At 52.2% G+C, this 19,975-nt stretch overlaps 1 protein-coding gene and 1 long non-coding RNA gene across 2 annotated transcripts in view; both read left to right on the top strand.

Moving 5' to 3' along the window:
• CFDP1 (craniofacial development protein 1) overlaps window positions 1-5,658 on the top strand; it is a 127,071-nt gene extending 121,413 nt beyond the window's left edge. Inside the window, exon 7 of the mRNA XM_032323232.1 lies at window positions 4,512-5,658. Coding sequence (XP_032179123.1) covers window positions 4,512-4,602 — 91 coding nt within the window. The 3' untranslated portion in view covers window positions 4,603-5,658. The remainder of the gene's footprint in view (window positions 1-4,511) is intronic.
• Window positions 5,659-8,630: 2,972 nt separating this feature from the next.
• LOC116580179 lies at window positions 8,631-10,845 on the top strand. Its single transcript, XR_004281537.1, has 2 exons — window positions 8,631-9,727; window positions 9,927-10,845. It is a non-coding gene; the product is annotated as an uncharacterized LOC116580179 (long non-coding RNA).
• Window positions 10,846-19,975: the final 9,130 nt, after the last annotated feature.

Raw genomic sequence — 19,975 nt, 5'->3', positions numbered from 1 at the left:
GAAAATGACACCATTACCATCCCCCAACTGTTAAAAACCCAAAAGTCATGCTTGCTTTCCTCTTTCAGTTCACATGCTGCAAAGCCAGTAGACAGTTGTATCGTAAAATACTTTAGTCTATGCTCTCCGACCAGCCCCACTGCCATGACTCTAGTACAGGCCATAGACATCTGTCGTGCTCCCTCCTTCTGTCTGTCCATCCCCTTCCCTCCCTGCTCCTCCACAGTAGCTAGTAGGATTTTTTTAATGCAAACTACTTTCCTCTGTTCCCTGCTGGAGGCCCCCAGCAGCCCTAGCAGTCAGTGTTCAGCTCCTTCCCCTAGCATCCTAGGCCCTTCCAGAGCTTTCCCTGCCCACCTCATGCCCCATTCTGCCCTGCTTTTGATGGCTCAGCCCCTCTAGGGCTCCTCCAGCTCCTTCTCCATGATGGCACACTCTTGTCACTCAGGGTTTGACTCGGATACCACTCTCTGGAATACCCCCTCCCCCCGCAGGAGCCGTCAGTCATATCACTGTGTTGGAGTGTGTCGTCATCTCCTATTTCGTGTGCAGTGAGCCTCCACCAGCACCCAGAGGAGGACCCCGCACAGAGCAGGTACTGAGCCATCTCACTGTCTAGATGCTGACCCAGTGGCCCCCAGACGGTCATGACTTTGTTATGGAACCCAGTGAGATAAGAATCAGCCCCTCCAGAGAAGAGGGTACAATCGCTCCATCAGAGTGTCTCTGCCCAGGCATCCTTTCCAGGCAGGAGAGTTGTTTAAAATGCCCGTACCCAAGATGGTCAGTCATCCACCCAGCAAAGAGCCGCTGCTCTTGCCCTGAGCCCCAGCGCCTCCGGCCGGCCCAGCATTTCTGGAGCAGCGTTTAGCACTTGCTGCCTCCAGCCCCATCCCTGACCACACAGCTTCCCCGCAGCGGGCACGGCCAGCCGAGCCAGAGGCCAGCAGGCCTGCGTGGCACAGTGCCTAAGCGGAATGCAGGCCTGGGCTTGGCTGCCGCTGGCAAGCAAATTGAAGGTCAGGGAAGGTCAGCTGAAGGTCAGGGAGCAAGATGTTTGGAAACCAGGTGTGTTTGTGATGTGGAGAGGCATGAAGGAGAGCCCAGAGAAAATCATTTTTTCTCCAGTCTCCCTCCATGACCCCAGGAGTCATGCTCTCAGCACCAGCGTCTGGTGAGATGGGAGGAAAGCAGGGGAGAAACTTCGTTGAAGTCCCCATTCTTCTACTTGGGGCCTCAAGAGGTTTCCGGGTCACATACTCTCCCTCCTTGTTGGCCTGGATCTCAAACAGTTGGTACCAGAAAAGTAATTTGGGTCGGAAGATCAAAAGATGCCAGAACCTGTTGTATATAACCTGGTTCTGAAAGGAAAAGTTAGAAAGTCCCTTAGGTTTTGGTGCTATTAGCATGTTTGATTAATGAAAGTAAAGAGCCACTTTCTCGTAAATGGGCCACGTAGAGCAGTAGTGGCAGGAAGGGATGATGTCCCCCACCCACAGCCCCCAGTTCCCCAGTGTACTGGGCCCAATCAGGCTGGGTCCCCAGGAGTGCCAGGCCCAGGCCAGAAAGGTACCCCTGCTCTCATCAGCTGATGCTTGTGTTCTGGCGCTGTAACCCACTTAGGGTGCCTGAAAACCTCCTGAAGCACGATTTAAGTAGGCCATCTACCTGGGCCACCTTGGAGGAGGCGGCCTGTCCCACAAACCCTTTGTCTCCTGGCCCCTGTTGCAGCTGTCCCACGGTGTGAGGCTTGGTAGTGATGCTGTCAGGTCAGAAATGGGAAGCGAGAACCCTCAGTCTCAGCTGTTCTTTATTGTTTACAGAGCCCTTCCCACAGGCTCACTGCACTGTCCTCGGGGTACTATCATTTTTATTCCTGTTTGACAGAGAAGAAAAATAAGGCACGGAAATTACGTATCTTGCCCAATGCAAACAAATAGTAAATATCAGAGCCGCTCTCATCCTCAGCACCTTTCCTGTCTCGGCCGGTGGTGGGGGGAGACAGGGAAGAGGGTGGTCCATGTCCGATAGAAGTTTGGTTCCTGGGCAGCTCTTGGCCGATTGCTGTTAGCAGCTGCACATGGCTCTGAATGGGGAGATGAAGTCGCCAGGCCCACCTTGATGGCCTTTGTCTGGGTCGCCCTCGAGAATTCACTTGTGTTCTGCACACGTGCCCCTCCTGGCTGCCTGAATCCTCCCCTTAACCTGAGCTCTGCCTGCACCTGCCTGCGTAGCCCCCAGCCTGGCTTCAGTCTTGAGAGTCTCCAAGTCGGCTGGACCTGGCACCACTCCAGGAACCGGCCAGGCCGTCATTCATGCTCGGTGAGATCCTCATTGAAGTCTCACTTCCTCCTTCGAGGACAATCAAGAAGGACCATAAATGCTCAAAGCCGCATACTTCCTCTTTCTTCCCTCCACGCACTCTGACAGATAGCACTGGGTAGTGATTCTCTTAAAACACGTCCTAAATTCCTCTCTAGCCAGGGTGCACCCCTTTCTTTCCTGCTGAACTTCAAGGGGCAGTTAGGGCTATCAAAGTACTGATTCCCATCTCGACCTTCACCCAGGGCTGGGAACCACGGTGGGGGAGGACGGTGGTTATAGTGTGGCCGAGCCCTTCGGTCCATTGTGGTTAACAGTCCCCTCTGGAGAATCACGGCCCCCTTGGTGATGCGTGGAAGGCAAGCGAGTTGTCAGCTGCCTGCTTCCCCGCCGCAGCCCGCCTTGCCTTCTCTCTTTATCAAAAGGGGGTCCATGGTGTCTGTGGCTTTCCTGTCTGCCGGGGAACTTGAAATTTCCATTTAGCCAGGCGTCCTGTGTTTCAGTGGCTAAATCTGATGGCTAAATCAATGACATACATCTGAGGGCTTACATCAAAGCCAGGAGCAGGTCCTACTGTTTGTTTCCAGCCATTCTGGCCTCTGATTGGTGGTGTGGACACACCAGCTTATTCCTGATCCCTGACCTGGTCGCTGATAATACCCATCAAGAGACCTGGCTGCTCCCCTCGGGGATCTGTTGTCCTCAGGACCCTGGCAGAGGCTGGCTTCCCAATACGACAGTGACAGCATTAGCTGCCGTTTTCTGGAGCATCTGCTCCCGACAGTGGACAGTGTCGTTCAGTGCACATAGCAGCCCTCCCGTGTGTGGATGGTGATTCGTTTTCTTTTCTTCTCTTGGCAGATTAGGAAACAGAATTGGCAGAGTTATGTGGTTTTTGCAGAGTCCCACAGCTGGCCAGTGGCAGTCAGGGTTTGAACTCAGAGCCACCTCCGCCTCTGCGGGAAGTTGTGGGGATGGGCCACAGCTCGCAGGGCAGCCCAGGAGGGCAAGCAGGCCCCGAACCCAGCCAAGGAATACAGGCTCCTGAGCCTGCTAACATTCTCGCCGTAAACATAATGACCTTGTAATGACAGATGCACATTTTACACAGTGTAACAAAAGAAAAATGAGTGCAGAGATTCAATTATGTCTGCTATTTTCAATGGCAGTTTTGCTCTCTCAATAGATTAATTAGCAGAAGAGACCCCCCCACCCCCGCGCCAGGCAGAGCACGGCCCACTTTGTGGCAAGAAGGTACATTAAAATGCAGCTGTGTCTCATTAAGCTGCCAGCCGCTGCTCCTCTGCCCGCTTCTGCCCTGCGCCTCCTTCCTTCCCATCCCGCCGGGGAGGACCTGGGGAAGCCATGTCTGCTGAACCTGGCCCCGGATGCCGAGCACAGGCCTTTTAAGGGGCCCCTGTAGGTGGACTCTGGGTGGCCGCTCTGGCTCTCATTCCCCTAGAGAAACTTAGCGGAGGCCTCTTCTGGACCCAGGTGGGCAGAGGACACTGGAGAGGAGCAGGGGAAGGAAGGAGAGCACTGAAGGCAGTGGAATCCCTTTAAAGTGAGCGCTTTATGTGCCCACCAGAGCGTCAAGACAGCCCCAGAAAGCCGTTCCTACAAAGCCCTGTTTCTTCCATTGTCAGATGCTCCGTTTCTCGGTTTGGCTCCTGCCTACCGTAGATAGGCAGGATGTGTACTTTCCTCTCCCCGACCATCTCAGCCCACCACCGGGACCAAGAAACACGGCCTCGCTCTTCTACTCTTGAGAAAAATGAGGCTGAGAGATGTTGAGCCCTTGACCAGCGTGGCCCAGCTGATGGGTAACAGAGGCCCCCACGGAGTCCACGCTTGACTCAGCCTGTGTTCTTCTGTACCTAAAACCTTGTTACAAAACCACCGCATGTTCCTGCCGCCGAACCCCCAGACAGGTGGCTGCTTTCTCTTTTCCATTTTACTTGCTGACCTCGGAGCCAGAAGCATCGTTGTTTAGACCAAATGCGAGTGGTTTGGATGTTCCTGGGCGAGTTGTGGGTGGTCACTCCGGGCACCAGCTGTGGTCATCTGTTTGCATTTGCTCTAACTTGGGGAGCCCGCCGGTCAAGGGGATTCCTGGGGGCCGGACAGTGAAGGGGAGACGGTTTTCTCCTACAGAAGTCTGCTTACAAACTTCTTATATTTTCTTCCAGGTACATTGAACGGAAGGCTTTTCTAGACCGAGTGGACCACAGGCAGTTTGAAATCGAGCGAGATCTCCGGCTGAGCAAAATGAAACCCTGATGTTAATGCGGGAAACCAATAGGAGCTTAATCCTGTTTACAATGTGAGCTTCTGGTGCGTCTGTGAAATGTTTCCGGTGTTTCTCATCCAACTGTTTCCCAGCAAGGTCTTTTTTCTACGTTGAATTTCTGTCTTTGTATCTTGACCTCACGTGGTTTCATCCATTTTAGTTTTAAAAGTTTGTCCTTGAAAAAAATAAAAATAAATTTGGTCCTGCGATAGGCTGGTGAAGATGAGGACAGCACCGGCCTTCCCTTCGTTCTCCTGCGAAGGCCACCAGCCAGGCCTACACGGCCCAGCCTGCCTGCACTGGCCCCCGGGAGGAGAGCCGGCCACCCTAGGTGGATTTCTGGGGCCTGTTCTGGAGTCAGCCTTGCCCCAGAGACCAAGGGAGGGAGGCTCCCGAGGGTGGGTGGAATACCAAGTCCCTGGCAGTTTTGCTCTTGATCCGCGGCTGCTTCTCTTCTGCCCTCTTCCTCTCTCTGAACGGGATTCCCACTTACTAGTGTAAGGTTAGGCCGAAAATAAGCATGTATTATTGCTGAATTAGAGACATTTGTTTCCTCTTCCCAAAGTTTCAAGTCAGTTTAAGATGTGCCCCCACCTCAATAATTCTTTGGTCAAAGAAGACTGCAGAAGACTTTTGTATACTCCTTAGGAAAATTTAAATTCCAAACTTAATAGTAATAAAGTAGTAACCCCCACAGTTTGCTTTTGGGCTATGTTTGTCAGGGTGTCCTGAGTAACATGGACAGGTTTAGGGGAAGGTAGTGTTCCGAAGACTGGGAGCGAGTGCCTGCCTGCACACGTACCAGCCTTGTGACCTTGACCCAGCTGGGCTTTCTGAGCCTGTGTTTTCTAGTCTGTACATGGTACGAGGAATACCACTACCTCATAGTAAGGTTGAGATGAGCTAATGACATACCTGGGGTTCCCCCATCCAGTCCTCGGATACGTGGTCAGAAGCTCATGGCAACCAAGCCCTCATCCTCAACGCTACTTAGTTAGGGGGCCATGGACCTTACTACTCAGCAAGGTAGTTTACTGGCTGCAGTGGAGCACATTGTCTGTTCACATCCACTCCAATGAAGGATTTTTGAAGTGGCCAGAGAGCCCTTCAGGCCAGCATCAGAACAGGTGGCTGTGAGGCCTCGGTTACAGTCCTGTGCCGGATACAGGAGTAACGGGGAAGTCCTGCAAGGGAAGACAAGGCAGCGCTCTGGTCAGGGCAGGGACATCCAGACCCGCAGAAGCCACAGCCCAGACTGAGGTGCCAGTCCGGCCGCGTGGCCTCCTCCCGTCATCGTCCTCTGCTCACTGCCCCTCACCTTCCGGGTCCTGAGGCCTCCAGCCCGCGCTCCCTCCCGTGGCTCTTCGTCTCAGCTGCCAGGCCGCAGCAGCAGTGCGAGAGCCCGTGCCTTGTCGGGGTTGAGAAATGATCTGGAATCTCCACAAATAAACGGCGCTGAGCCCATCGCAAGTTAGGGTTTTAGTTCCTTAGCAAATCTTCACGCCTTTGAAGCCACCAAGATTAGGAGAGCAGCTGCAAGAGCACCCTGGGTTCTTGGCGCGGTGGGTTTGCTATTCTTGCTGTGCTCCAAGGTGCCGAGCGAGAAGGCGGACGAGTCAGGGAGCACACTAAAGTGTTTGCTCCTCAGTTTCTGTCCGCGAGTCGGCCCTCACACAGGCGTCCCTGCTGGGCCCTGCGTTAGATGAAGTTGACAGCCGCACAATGTGTGTTCCTTTCTGCCAGCTCGACTTAGTGGGTCTTTTCCCAGCAGGTTTGCTGCACACATCTGATCTCCGCTCGGTGACTTTTTACACATCCGCGTCTTTTAGAAAGCCCCCCGCTCCCCAGTCCTTCGTGGCCATCACCGGCCATCAGACTGCGGGAGGCTCTGGGCTCATCAGGGCCCCACTGACCCCTCCCTGTAGACTGGGCAGGCTGCCGCAAGCAGAAGCAGTGGGGTTCTTGTATAACAAAACAGCAAGCACCGTAAGCAAGTTGAGAGAAATCCACTCTTTACTCTCCAAAGCCACGTGCAGGCCTTCCTGACACCCTGGAACCATGTGTCTTGCACTAAGTGGAAAATAAACCCCAAGTGGCCAGTGAAGCAGAAAGCCCCTCCAGCCTCACCCCTTTTGGCAGAATCCAGCCGCTTGTCAAGGAATATGCAGCTATTTACTCCATTCTTTTTTTTTTTTTTTAAGATTTTATTTATTCATTTGATGGAGAGAGAGAGAGAGATCACAAGTACACAGAGAGGCAGGCGGGGGTGGAGGGAAGCAGGCTCCTTGCTGAGCAGAGAGCGCGATGCAGAGCTCTATCCTAGGACCTTGAGATCATGACCTCAGCCTAAGGCAGAGGCTCAACCCACTGAGCCACCCAGGCACCTTTCTTACCCCATTCTTGTCACAGGTGCCCTTTCTGCGAGCTTTGTGCACCTTGCTTCCGTGTTCCCAGACATTCACAGTTAAAACAGTTGCATTTGCCTTGACTCAAGCTGCTTCTCTCTTCATCTCCATAGAACCTCCTGAAAAGCCACCTGCATTGGGGCGTCTGGGTGGCTCAGTTGGTAGAGGGTGTGACTCTTGATCTCGGGCTTCTAAGTTCGAGCCCCAGGCTGGGTGTAGAGATGGCTTAAAAATAAAATCTTTAAAAAAAAAAAAAAAGAAAGTCACTTGTGTTGAGCTATTGATGAAATCGCTTCCTGTGGCTGATACAGGCGCAGGTGTGTCTGTGTGTGCCCACGTGTATCAGCCTGCAATGAGACTTTTAAAAGCAGCTTCGAAGCCGGCTGTGGTGTGTGTCTCACCGGCCGACGCTGGATCATCTGACTGCCCCCCCCAGCAGGAGCAGAGGCTGGAGCCTGTTGTGGAAGATGGGGGTGGAATTAGGTGATCGGTGATAAGTCAGCCAAACAGTGGTACCCAGAACACTCAATTCTTCATAATAAACCAACAGGCATTTCTCCATTTAGTCCTTAAAATTGTCACCAAGGAGTGGGTGGGCTCAGAGATGAGAAGTGATGGGCCATGTGTTGGTGGTGGTTGAATCTGAGTGAGGAAGACAGCCCGTCCTACACTATTCTCTGTACTTCTCTTTGGATTTGAGTTTTTAATAATGAACTGTTTTTGGTTTTGTTTTTCAATTGTGCCATAGAGAGAACAGAGCTGTGTCTAGGAAAGGACTAAGAAGTGCCCAGCTGTTCCAGGGCAGGATGGGCGGCCTTCCAGAGCCCTGCTCCCACCCTGCGGGTCTGACCGTGGCCAGGAATGTAGTGGCGGGAACACTCCCCGTCTGCCCAGATCCTGGGCTTGTTTTAACAACTCGGAGCCTGGTCTTTGCAGATTACATGTTGTCCCATCTCCTGGACCCCTCTGCCCCCTATGTTTGCTTGCTGTTGGGGCTCAGTCCCCAGTGACTGGGGCAGGGGTAATGAATGGCTGTTTCTCCTAAGTGGAAACCAGGCCCCAGGAGACGGGAGTCTTCCCAGCCCTGCCTGACCTTGCACAGCATGCCGGGCGCTCTGGCTGCAGAGTGGAGTGGCCTCAGGTCTCCTGTGACCACCCTTGGGCCTTCCTCTTCGTCGGCTCTGCTCCTGCCTAAGCCCCGTCCATGCCCTTGTGGCACCTGCCTTCATGGCCAGCGTGGCTACCTGTCCCTGCCTCTACCTACCTTGCTAGCCAAGGCCTGAGAGCTGCCTCAGTGAATGCCTGACCTCTCCTGGTGGGCCCCCTGAGACCAGCGGGGTAGTGGGGCTGACAGAGGTGTTAACCATGTTCAATCCAGAATCCTCTTTTCCATCTGTCCTGATTGAACCGTGGCAGACATCAACTAGCCCACAGTATTTTTTATTTTTTGTTGTTGGGTTTTTTTTTAATTTTTAAAAGATTTTATTTATTTACTTGAGAGAGAGCACGAGCAGGGGACGGGGTGGGGGTGGGGATAGGCAGAAGGAGAGGGAGAAGCAGCCTGCTGGCTGAGCAGGGAGCCCAACAGGGGGCTCGATCCCAGCACCCTGGGATATGACCTGAGCCAAAGGCAGATGCTTAACGACCGAGCCACCCAGGCACTACCTAGCCCACAGCTTTTAAGAACAAGTGGATAATGTTGTATCTAGCTCTTCACATCCATATTTAGTGAAAAGTCTTCTGCCTTACTCCGAAGGAAACAATTTCCCTTTGCCCTGGGGTAGGGAAGTGGAAAGACCGAGTCAGTGCTAAGAGGCAGTTGGGCAGGGCACCGTGGGCCTTGGGACCATGGCCTGGTGTGAACGGCAGGGGGACGGCCCAAGGACACCTCCTGGCTGTGCCGTGGCCTTTGGAGAATCCCTGAAGGTTGTTTCCTGGCCCTGCTCTGCCTTCAGTCTTTGTCTTCTCCTTGCCCCAGATGGGTGTGTCAGATTTCTAGGGCATCTGATGCCTTCCCAATGGTGAAAAAACTGCCCCAGAACAGCATAAGGTCAAAGAATAAGCTTCCTTATGCTTTTCTGCTCACCTATTTCCTAAGAAACATGGTGCTCCAATTAGGAGTGTGCCCTAAGGTCTCTAGGGAAGAAGAGATGGCGTGGCGAGCTGAATCGTGCGTGAGCTGAGCGCCGTGGGAGCGGATGCGGGGGACCTGGGCTGGGAGCCCTGGCGGACAAGTGGTGGAAAGGTCCCACCACCAGCTGCTTCCGTGCAGGCCATCTGTCAGATCCTCCTCATTTTTCACAAGAGGAAACTTGCCTGAGGTCAGACTGCGAAACCACCGGTGATCACACCTACATCTCGTGACTGGAGGGTCAGATGGGGGCCGGGCAGGCCAAGTGAAACTGCCTTTCACCGCCTTCTGGCTCCAGACCCACAGACCTGAGTGCAGGGGCCGGAAGAACCAAAGACGGGGAGGTGCTTGCACTTGGGGAGTGGCCGCTGGCGCTCCCAGTGCCGAAAGTTCGTGGCAGAAGGACCCCAGAGGTGTGGGCATACCCCTTCAGCTTCCAACTCTGCCCCCACCCTGGGGCAGCGGCCCAGCCACTCTCTGCAACGGAGACACCCCGAGGCCTTGTCCAGACAGGCCTCTGCTCAAGTGTCACTTCAGGTTTAAGCTCTGCTCCAGAACCAGGTTTCTGTGCTAAGCGAGGTACACAGGGTTGCCCTCTTGGGAGGCCGCCTGGTTTCAGGGAGTGCGGGCAGGACGGGCCCCGTGCCCAGTTGACAGTTCCTTGGACGGTCCAGGAATCCTAACTGCCTCTCCCACTGTACCTCCTTCCCTGGGTGTGCTCACGCTTCCTCCCTCCGACTTCTCTGTAAAGTCTTGTCTTTTTTTTGTGCCCTCCTAGGGCAACTTAGATCCCAAAATACTATCAGCTGCGACCTTCGGGCACAAGCATATCGACCACCACAAGGAAAATGGAATGTGCGAGTCCAGGAGAGTCTGGCCTGCTTCCCTGCAGCCTGGAATGGCCCACACTACCGAGATCCTTTGAGGGTCTCCTCTCCGTGGTCTGCCAGCTGGCGTTCGTTGTGTTGTCACCTCAGAAAGCTGACGGGGTCCACTGTGACCCATGCTGAAGTAAGGTACAAGGGGGCGGGGGGGAGACAACACCGTCCCAGGTTGTCCTGCCTCTGACCTTCAGTCCTAACCCTGTGCTGGGATCTGGGGCCGAGTCCCTCTGAGTCTCAGACACCTTGTTCAGGAGGCTGCTGAGAGCCTTCCTCACGGCGACTTATTAAACGCAGCACACTCTCCAAGTGTTAGGTTACTCTAATTACATTGTGCACCCGGCCCCCAGCTCCCCAAGACAGCCAGGCTTCTGTGAACATAAATTAGCACTTTGAGGAGCACTTCGGCGATGTCTAATCTGGGACTGCTGTCAGCCCCTGACAGCGCCGCTTTACTCCTGGGTTGACATCTTGGAGAAGCAGCACAAGGAGGCAGGCCCCGTGGTGATCATTACAACCTGGAGTCTACCCAGTAGCCATCAGGAGAAGGGATCGGTTGGGAAGCAGTCACACGGCGTAGCGACACAGGACAGCGGTGGGTCGAGTGAGGAGGGCCGCACGTCAGCACAGATGAGCCTCAGAAGCAGCACCACGGCGAAAAGCCGGCGGCATCAGTCCTAACGTGTGATGCCCGTTATTCAAGTTCAAAAACACGAACATGGAGGTGATGGTTGCCCCACACTGCCAGTGCACTAAATACCACTGAATTTTACACTTTGAGATGGTTGATTTTATGTTACGTGACTCCCACCTCAAAAAAAAAATGTTTTAACTTGCAAAAGATAATATACCTTGGTTCAGAATATAAGAAGTGTATATAATTACATATATATAACATGTATATAAGTGTAATTATATATAATGAATGGGTGATCGACACTAAACTCAGTATAGCCGTTACCTCTCACGGGATAGGGAAGGTTCTATGATCAGAGAAAGAAAAGGAGCTTTGTTAACAGATGTGGTTTTATATCTTAAATTGGGAGGTGAGGACATGGATTTTTCTTACGTTATTCATTATGCCTTTATTTTCTGAAGTATTTCAAGATAATTTTTTAAAAAAGAAAGACAACCTCCCGTTTAGACTTCCCCTATCCATCCCACAGAGAGGTGTCCAAGGGGTGGGCAGCACAGGGATGCGGGGTTGCCGTGGCGATGAGCTTGCTAGGTGTCAGGGGGTTTTCACTGTGTCCCATCCTGGGCTAGCAGGCATTCCAGAATGATCTTCCAAACGGCCCCTGGAACGTTTCCCTAGGAGATGAGGGACTCCCTCAGGTAAACTACCAGGTGCCCCCCAACTTCTCTTTCTCTGAAAACCAGGATGGGAGGCTGGGAAGCTGATGAGCCCATGCAAGGCCAAGTGCCCCCTCCCAGCATAGCCCATGGTTCCAGCACTGCCGAGTCAGCCTTCCCCTTGCCCACATGGCCTTGACAGACGCGGAGAGACAGGACACACACAGGCCATATGTTGGAAAGATGCGGCGAGCCTCGACATGTTAGATGCACATAAATGGTCCCTGACCCAGAGAAATGAGCTTCAAATTTGAAGGCACCAAAATGAATCACAGTATGTGGGTTTTCTAGTAGAAGTTACGGAGCTGCCCGTCTTCAAATTCGGCCCAGTGTTCTGAGCTGTTCCCAGCCCTTGGGCCACAGCTGTGACATGGGGCTGCGGTGGGTGCCCCCTCAGAGGGAGCGGTGGCCAGTCTTCAGAGTGTGGAGGGTCGCTGCCCAGCTGCTCTGCTCTCGTCAGCCCTCCCTCTCCCACCCAACATCTTCGCAGTATAACCTAAGCCCATTTGTGTTGGAGGCCCCAGGACTGACAGTCAGAAGACATTTTAAGTCTGCAAGCTCTGGGGCCCAGAGAACGGCCATCTGGGGCAGGGGCGACCCTCTGGGTCTCAGTTGCCTCATCAAGATTGCCCTGTCTTTACTGCTGTCTCAAGCCAGACCCCACGATTCCGTTACGCTCTGCTGTTGAGCTCCATTATGGGGCCTTTGAATTTGAGGTTGAAGTCCTGAGACACGGAGGGGATTCTACCCATTCCCAGTCATCTACCCCAGGCGCGGTCTAGGGAGACACCCTCATCGCAGAGTGACCTGCTTCCGTACATGGCTTGGCCTCTTGCCTCCCCTTCCTCGCATTTCTGTATCTGTAAAGCAAAGGGGAAGGATTAAACAATCCAAGAGTGGGCAGCAAACACTAGGAATCTCATCTCCCACAGGCAGCTGGGTGACGCTGACCCGCTCAAGTTGGAGAACCCCTGTGCGTCGCCTCCCTACTTATTAAAAATAAAAAAGCCTCCAGCTATGTGTTTAGGAAAATTCCATCTTCCTTTAGTCTTGCCACTTCAAATAATTCAGCCTCCTAAATTCCTGACGCATCAGCAAACCGTAATGAGTACGCCCGGCACCCGCAGGAACTTTCTCCGACTTCGAGGAGTCTTCGGAGGCCCCCGTAGAGAGCTTAGCAGGAAGCCCCTTAAAGTTAGCAGTCACTGGGAAAAGCAGCTGAAGGAAGGCTCCAGGGAAAGCAAGCGAGCAAATCAGACGACAAAATCCACCCAAATCCCAGCAAACAGCTGAAGAGGGAACACCGCGCTGCAAGCTGGCAACAGATTGGGGGCCCCCATACACATACACACACACGTGCTCACACCCGCTAAACGGGCTTTGCAGTGTATCAGCTAGGTTGCCCTGCAGCTTGGAGAAGCCCCAAGCCACCGGAGGCACAACACTCCTGTCCAAACAAGCCCCGTGCGAGGGGGATGGGCCGGCTCCCGCCAGCCCAGCCGAGCTGCAGCCTTCCTGCCGGCGTGAGCTTGGCCTGCTCCAGACTTCTCTCGCTCTTCTCCCTTCCTCTGATCACAGAAAGAAACCACTCACTGTTGGAAAATTTGGAAGCAGAAAAATCAAACAGGATTTAAAATCTCTCATCATCTTATCAACAAAGAAAACTGCTACGTTTCGGGATACTTTCAGGCTTTTCCTCATATTTTTACAGAACTTTTCTTAAGGCAGTTGGAATTGTACTCATCCCCAGGCAGCTCAACACAGAAGCTACGGACCACGTGTGCATATTTCAGGAAAAAAAAAAAAAAAATTTATTTTTTAGTAGACTCCATGCCCAAAGTAGGGGTTGAACTCACAACCCCCGAGATCAGGAGTCACATGGTCTACCGACTGAGCCAGCCAGGTGCCCCTCAATTTAAATTTTAAATTCATTAGCCTTCAAAATCCAAAAGGAAAAAGAAAAGAACTCAAAATTCAGTTTCTCATACAGACCAAAGATGTCAAGTGCTCAGTAATCAATCATGTGACTAGTGGCTACAATTGTTGATAGTGCGGGCACCCAACGTTTCCATCATCATAAAACTATGTTGGACTGCACTGGCGCCGTTGTTTACCCTATAGTAAATGCCATGAGCATTTCCCCATTGAGTCAAACCTTTTTTTTTTTTAAGATTTTATTTATTTATTTGGGAGAGAGAGAGACAGTGCAAGTTGGGGGAGGAGCAGAGGGAGAGGAACAAGCAGACTATGCACTAAGCATGGGGCCCAGTGAGGGGCTCGATCTCAGGACCCCGAGATCATGACCTGAGCCAAACTCGAGATTCTGACGCTCAGCCAACTGAGAAGACAAGATTCAGCCAAGTAGTTCTGTTTGCCTGTCTCTGAGCATGGAGCTCAGTGCTCTGGGTAAGATGTGGCCAGAACTAGGAGGAGAATGGCTGTCCATGGAGGAGACTGAACTAGATCACGCCTAAGTGCCCAATGTTCTTTTGTACCAACCCCGTCTCTGGAAGGGGCACTTGAACAAGGCAGGCATGATGGTTAATTTTATGTACCAACTTGACTGGGCTAAGGGATACCAAGATAAGTGGTAGAACATGTCTGTAAGGACTTTTTCTGGAAGAGATTAGCATTTGAATAGGTAGACTGAGTAAAGACCCTTGTCACCAGTGTGGGTGGACATCATCAAATCCATTGAGGGTCTGGATAGAACAAAAGGTGGAGAAAGGCAAATTTGCTCTCTCCCTGAGCTCAGACATCCTTCTCCCATCCACCAGTGCTCCTGGTTCCAGGAGCCTCCAGCTTGGACTGGACATACACCATCAGCTCCCCCAGCGCTGGCTCCCTGGGGTCTCTAGCCCACGAAAGGCCAGCCATGGGACTTGGCAGCCTCCCTGTCTCCTGTTGCTTCTGCTTCTCTGAAGAACCCGACAAATGCAGCAGGAATATGCCCCAGGACCTGATTCATCACAAACCTAGTTTTGTGGTGCGTTCATCTGTGAGTTGCTCTCAACATTTTTTGAATCCAGTTAGCTTTACCTCTCAGGGCGGATGAGTTTGTTTTTTTTTTCTTTAATTTTACATATTAGAATATGAGAGAGAGAACACAAGTAGGAAGAGGGAAAAGCAGACTCCGCACTGAGCAGGGAACCCGACCTGGGCTCGATCCCAGGATCCTGAGATCATGACCTGAGCTGAAGGCAGAGGCTTAAATGACTGAGCCACCCAGGTGCTCCGGAGCAGATGAGTTTTATGCAGTTAAGAGATAGGCCTTCAAGGGGTGCCTGGCTGGTGCAGTCCAGAGAATGTGTGCCTCTTGATCTCAGGGTCATGAGTTCAAGCCCTATGTTGGGTGTAGACCTTGCTTTAAAAAAAAAAGAAGAAAAAAAAAAGAGGGGGGCTTCACTACCCTTCTTTCACACTTGCCCGGTGGTTCTGAGGTCTAGTGAGCAAGTCTGAATTTGCCTTAAAGTATTATTCCCAACTGCTCAATCTCCATTCTCAATTCCTCTCTGTCTTTATCTTCCCAAACTAAGCCTTCTCCTCTTTGTTTTTTTAAGATTTTATTTTTAAGTAATGTCCATACCCAATGTGGGGCTCAAACCCACAAACCTGAGATCGAGAGTCTGGCGCTCTACTGATGGAACCAGCCAGGTGTCCCTCCCCCTCCTTCCAATGGCTTGCCAGGCCCCTTTTTCGTCTCAGCCTCTTTATTGTGCTCTCCAGGTCTACCACCTTGACGTTGACCTTGAGTTGGGACCACACCCCAGCCATCAGTCCTGGCACCATTGTTTCTTATTTAGCTTTGGCTGCCTCGTGCAGCCTCACTTTTGCTCTGTGAGATGGGGGTGCTTCCTGGCAAGTATAAAGCAGTACAGACTGGGGCTATGGCAATTGTCCCACTCAGTGGGACAAGAGGCAGCCCGCGAGGCTGGGGCAGCAGGATACCCAGAGCACGCCTGGGCTTCTGTGCATGCTGATGGCAAACTGGTTCATTGCCAACTACGGCAAGGCTCCAGGCTCCCTGGGAGGAGCTGGGCTTAGGCTACCCCGGGCCTCAGGGCTGCTGAAGGCTCCTTCCTTGGAGATTGGCTACACGGATTATCTGGAAGGAAACCATTTAAAACCAACCCACGAAGCACCTGGATGTCTCATTCAGTTGGACATCTGGCTCTCGGTTTTGGTTCAGATCGCGATCTCAGGGTCATAGGATCGAGCCCCACGTCAGGCTCTCTGCGCCACGGGGAATCTTCTTGAGATTCTCTCTCTCCCTCTCTCTCTGCCCCTACCCCCCCCACTCTCTCTCGCTGTCTCTAAAATATATTTATTAAGTTAAATTAAATCAACCCAAAGGCAGATCCTTTTCAAGAGCCTGAGATGCTGGCAGCAAAAACAATACCCCACAACGCACAGAGCTCTCGGGCAGCTGCCCTGGCTTCTCTCCAAGCTGAGTCATGGCCATGAGGTGCCCTCCGGCTGCCGGCTGGCCCAGGGGTTGCTGTGCTCTTGTTCCCTCGTCTCCCTGCGGCCTGGGTTATTCAGCAGCATAAATCCATGTGCCCAGAGGCCAGAGAGTAAGAGGGGATCCTGCCTGGCCTCACCAAGGGAGGTTTTCCCTCTCTTACCCTGATGAAAGGAAGACTCTGGTCCTCCTTACATGGGCTTTCTTAGTAAATCTGGGTTAGGACCTAGCTCCGTGGTGCTTTGAATGCAGGCCTCCCCACTAAGGGTCTGCTTTTGGAAACCTTGGTTGTCTCTCCCCAGGAACAGGTGGGTCTCAGGCTTTTGGACCCTGGAGGGGAGCCCCTCTCCACACCAGTTTTGCTGTCCACACAGGCCCCCTGAACTCTTGCTCATCCTTCATGGTCCTGTTTGAGGGCTGCCTCCTCCAGGAAGCCCCTACCATCTCTGGCAGGCCAGGAGGGCAGAGCCCAATTCCACTCCTCTATCTGGGTCTCCAGGTCTTAGCCTGGCATTGTTGGGATGCCCCGCAGTAAGCATCACTCCGTTCCACTGGGAAGGTCTGTCATCCTAGTGATATGCAGCCTTGTCTTTCTAGAACATTCCACCAGACATTGTTCCCATCATACACTGAGCCCAAGGCCTTGTGCAAAGAACTTGCCAGAGGTTACCCTCGAGGCCAGGACTTGGGCCAGCCTCCACCATCTTTATTAGCCTCCCCTTTTAGCCCCATCAGGATGGGTGGGGCCCCTCCCGCCTCGGGGGAGCAGAAGTAGAAAGCTCCTGGCCAGGAAAGGCCAGCTGGTGGGTGAAGAGGCAAGTCACTGATTCCGAATCCCACGCAGCAGCTAATGGGTATCTCCCCATTGGGTACCACCGCAGCCCTTGTCTGCCGTAGACCCAGTCCTTCCAGGACGTGTGAGCCAGGGCCACGAACTGTGCAGTTCTTGGCGGCGGTGGGGCGGTGGGGGAGTTTTCACATAGAATGAAATAGGGAGGGGGCTCCCTGGAGCTGGGGGCCGCTTTGCTGCTTTATTAAGCCCCATTGGACAGAGGGGATGAAAACATGCTTAGAGTGTAAGTACCATGCTGAAGTTCATAAGGCAGGGCCAGAACACGGGTCCTGTCCTACCCCCAGAGGCCAAAGGTGACAGGGAGGCCAGCTTCTTGCCAAAGTGCAGATCTCACTCCCTACCGTGAGTTCCGTCCTGTTTCCACAAGGGTCCGTCTCAGTCCCAGGGAGCAGGGAGACTTTCCCAGCGCCCCTGTGGCAGACCCTTGGTCTCCAGGCAGCAGAACAGCTAATCGGGGTGTGAGGGCCGGCATGGCTGCCTCACTGAGAACCGAACGGCTGCTCTGGGGACTCACGCTCGTGACGTCAATGTGGCGACAGCTCTTTGGGGCTCCTTACTGATTTAGAGAATGCATTCTATTCAGGCGGGTGGCTTCATCCCTGGATTCAGAAACACAATGCCCTGGGGATTGTTTCCAGCGGACAGTGAAATTCCACTTGTCACAGTCACTGAGAACGCAGGCCTGTTCCTGGAAGGGGCTCTGGTCTCTGGTGTTTACAAACATCCTAGAAAACCAGGAGGCCAACGGCCAGGGCCCTCGGAGCTAGCCGAGGTGGGAGCCTGTGCTTCCACCCAGCTCAGCTGTCTGGTTCTCGGAGCCCTGGCCAGTCCCTTTCCCTTGGCCTCCTGCCTGCTGGGGGCTGGGGAGGGGGAAGCGATTGGGCAGTGGGATCCGCAGGGGACTGACCTCAGGGCCTCCGCTCTGTTGGCTGTTCGCTTGGATCTCCTGGGTGTCAGGCCCCAAAGTGTCTATGGGAACCCGTCCACGGTGGCTTGCCTTTCCTAGGACTTGGCAGTTGCGTTTCCCCCTCACAAACCTGTCTTTAAAAAAAAAAAAATCACCCAAGAACTGGCAATTTCTTAGAGACAGAAGGTGGAATGGTGGCTGCCAGGGGCTGGGAAGGGGGAGAAGGGGAGTTTTGGTTTGATGAGACATTTTCTGTGTGGGATGATGAGAAAGTTCTAGACATGAATCGTACACTTAAAAATAGTTAAAATGGGGCGCACCCAGCTGGCTCAGTGAGAAGAGCGTGTGACTCTTGATCTCAGGGCCATGAGTTCGAGCATGACGTTGGTTGTAGAGTTTACTTAAATAAATAAACTTAAAAAAAAAAAAAAAACAGCTGAGGGGCGCCTGGGTGGCTCAATGGGTTAAAGCCTCTGCCTTTGGCTCAGGTCATGATCCCGTGGTCGTGGGATCGAGCCCCACGTTGGGCTCTCTGCTCAGCAGGGAGCCTCCTTCATTCTCTCTCTCTGTCTGCCTCTCTGCCTACTTGTGATCTCTGTCTGTCAAATGAATAAAATCTAAAAACAAAACAAAACAAAACAACAACAAAAAAACAGCTGAAATGTTAAGTTTCACGTTATGTGTGTTTTACCACGATTTTAAAAAGTATATACTATTAAAAAAAAAACGCACAAGTAATGATGTTCATTTGAAAAACATGGGGCACCTGGGTGGCTCAGTGGGTTAAAGCCTCTGCCTTCGGCTTGGGTCATGATCCCAGGGTCCTGGGATCGAGCCCCTCATTGGGCTCTCTGCTCAGCAGGGAGCCTGCTTCCTCCTCTCTCCCTGCCTGCTTCTCTGCCTACTTGTGATCTCCGTCTATCAAATAAATAAATAAAATCTTAAAAAAAAAATTGGAAAACAGAGAAAATAATTTTAGTTACAGCAAAACCCCATTCCCTTCTCTGAAAACAGTCTCCTGTGAAATTCTAATCCACGAAGACAGACAAAACCCTACTTATTAACCAGCATAGTCTGAGCTCCCAATAGGCCCTCTCTAAATATTACACATAGTGACCAAAATCTGACCCCACCCCAAGATAACCACGGCTGATAACTATGTTATCTATCCTTCCACCATTTTCCCCAATACAAATATATGACATAAATATTAATATGTGAATTTTTATGAAAATAGGATCTGACCATACTTATTTGGAATTCTATTTTTCTTCACTTAAGAGTCTATAGTAAACATATTTCCATGTCACTCTCTGTCATTGGTGGTGATGGCCAGGATGGAATTCTATCACGTAAATATTACACAATTTATTTAAGTAGAGCCCAGTATTGACTATGTAAGTTGTTCCCATGTTTTCCTGCTAATAAGGAGAGCTGCCTGTGACAGCCTTGTCATGTATATCTTTGGCTACTCATGAGTGCATTTTTAAAGATAAATTTCTGGAATTTCAGGGTCAAAGGGTCCCTGCCTGTTGGGCTTCTTTGCCTTGTCTTGCCAGATGGTATGCGGAAGCCATAGGTCATTTATAGCTTTTCCTACCTCCAGCAAGAGATGCCACTTGAGCTGAATAAGAAGGTTCCTGCTCTGGCCACACTCAGCCATCACCAGGATTCAAGCTATGGGGCTCAGATGGGGAGCATTTTGGGGGGTCAGGGGTCCTCCCGTACACATCTGAAACCCTGGAGACTATGTTAGGTTACATTACAAGGCAAAGAGTGCTTTGGAGCTCTGATTCAATTAAGGATCTGGAGATGGAGAGGTTGTCCTGGATTACTTGAATGGACCCCACGGAAGTCACAAGGTTCTTATAAGAAGAAGTCAGGAGGGCCAAAGGCCGAGAAGGTGGGAGGAGAGACGCAGAGGTTGGAGTGATGAGGCGCCCCAAGCCAAGGGATGCAGGCAGTCTCTAGAAGCTGAAAAAGTCAAGAGAAGCTGTCCTCTCCTAGAGCCTCCAGAAGAAAGGTAGCCCCGCCAGCCCATTTTGGACTTTCAACCTCCAGAACTATAGGATACTAAGTTCATACTGTTAAGCCACTGAGTGTGTAGGAACTTGTTACAGCGTCGATAAGAAACTGATATGTCTATCTCCCTCCTGCCATCAGGTCCTAAAGACACCTTGTCAGGGGCACAATGGTCTCCCTGTGTACTCAGCCATCTGGTGACCTAAACATTAATGCCCTCTCCTAACTAGAAGCTTCTCAGACAGAGCATACCGAAGGTTCTATGATGGGGGAGACACAAGGAAGTGCCCTTCCCTAGCCCCTAGGGCCCACCCTCTAGGAGACTGTGGAATTACCCTCAAGGATACTG

This window comes from Mustela erminea, chromosome 19 (assembly GCF_009829155.1).
Source record: "Mustela erminea isolate mMusErm1 chromosome 19, mMusErm1.Pri, whole genome shotgun sequence".
In the NCBI taxonomy this organism is placed as follows: Eukaryota; Metazoa; Chordata; class Mammalia; order Carnivora; family Mustelidae; genus Mustela; species Mustela erminea.
The sequence above is the reverse complement of the archived record's forward strand: the minus strand, read 5'-3'. Positions and strand labels throughout refer to the sequence as shown.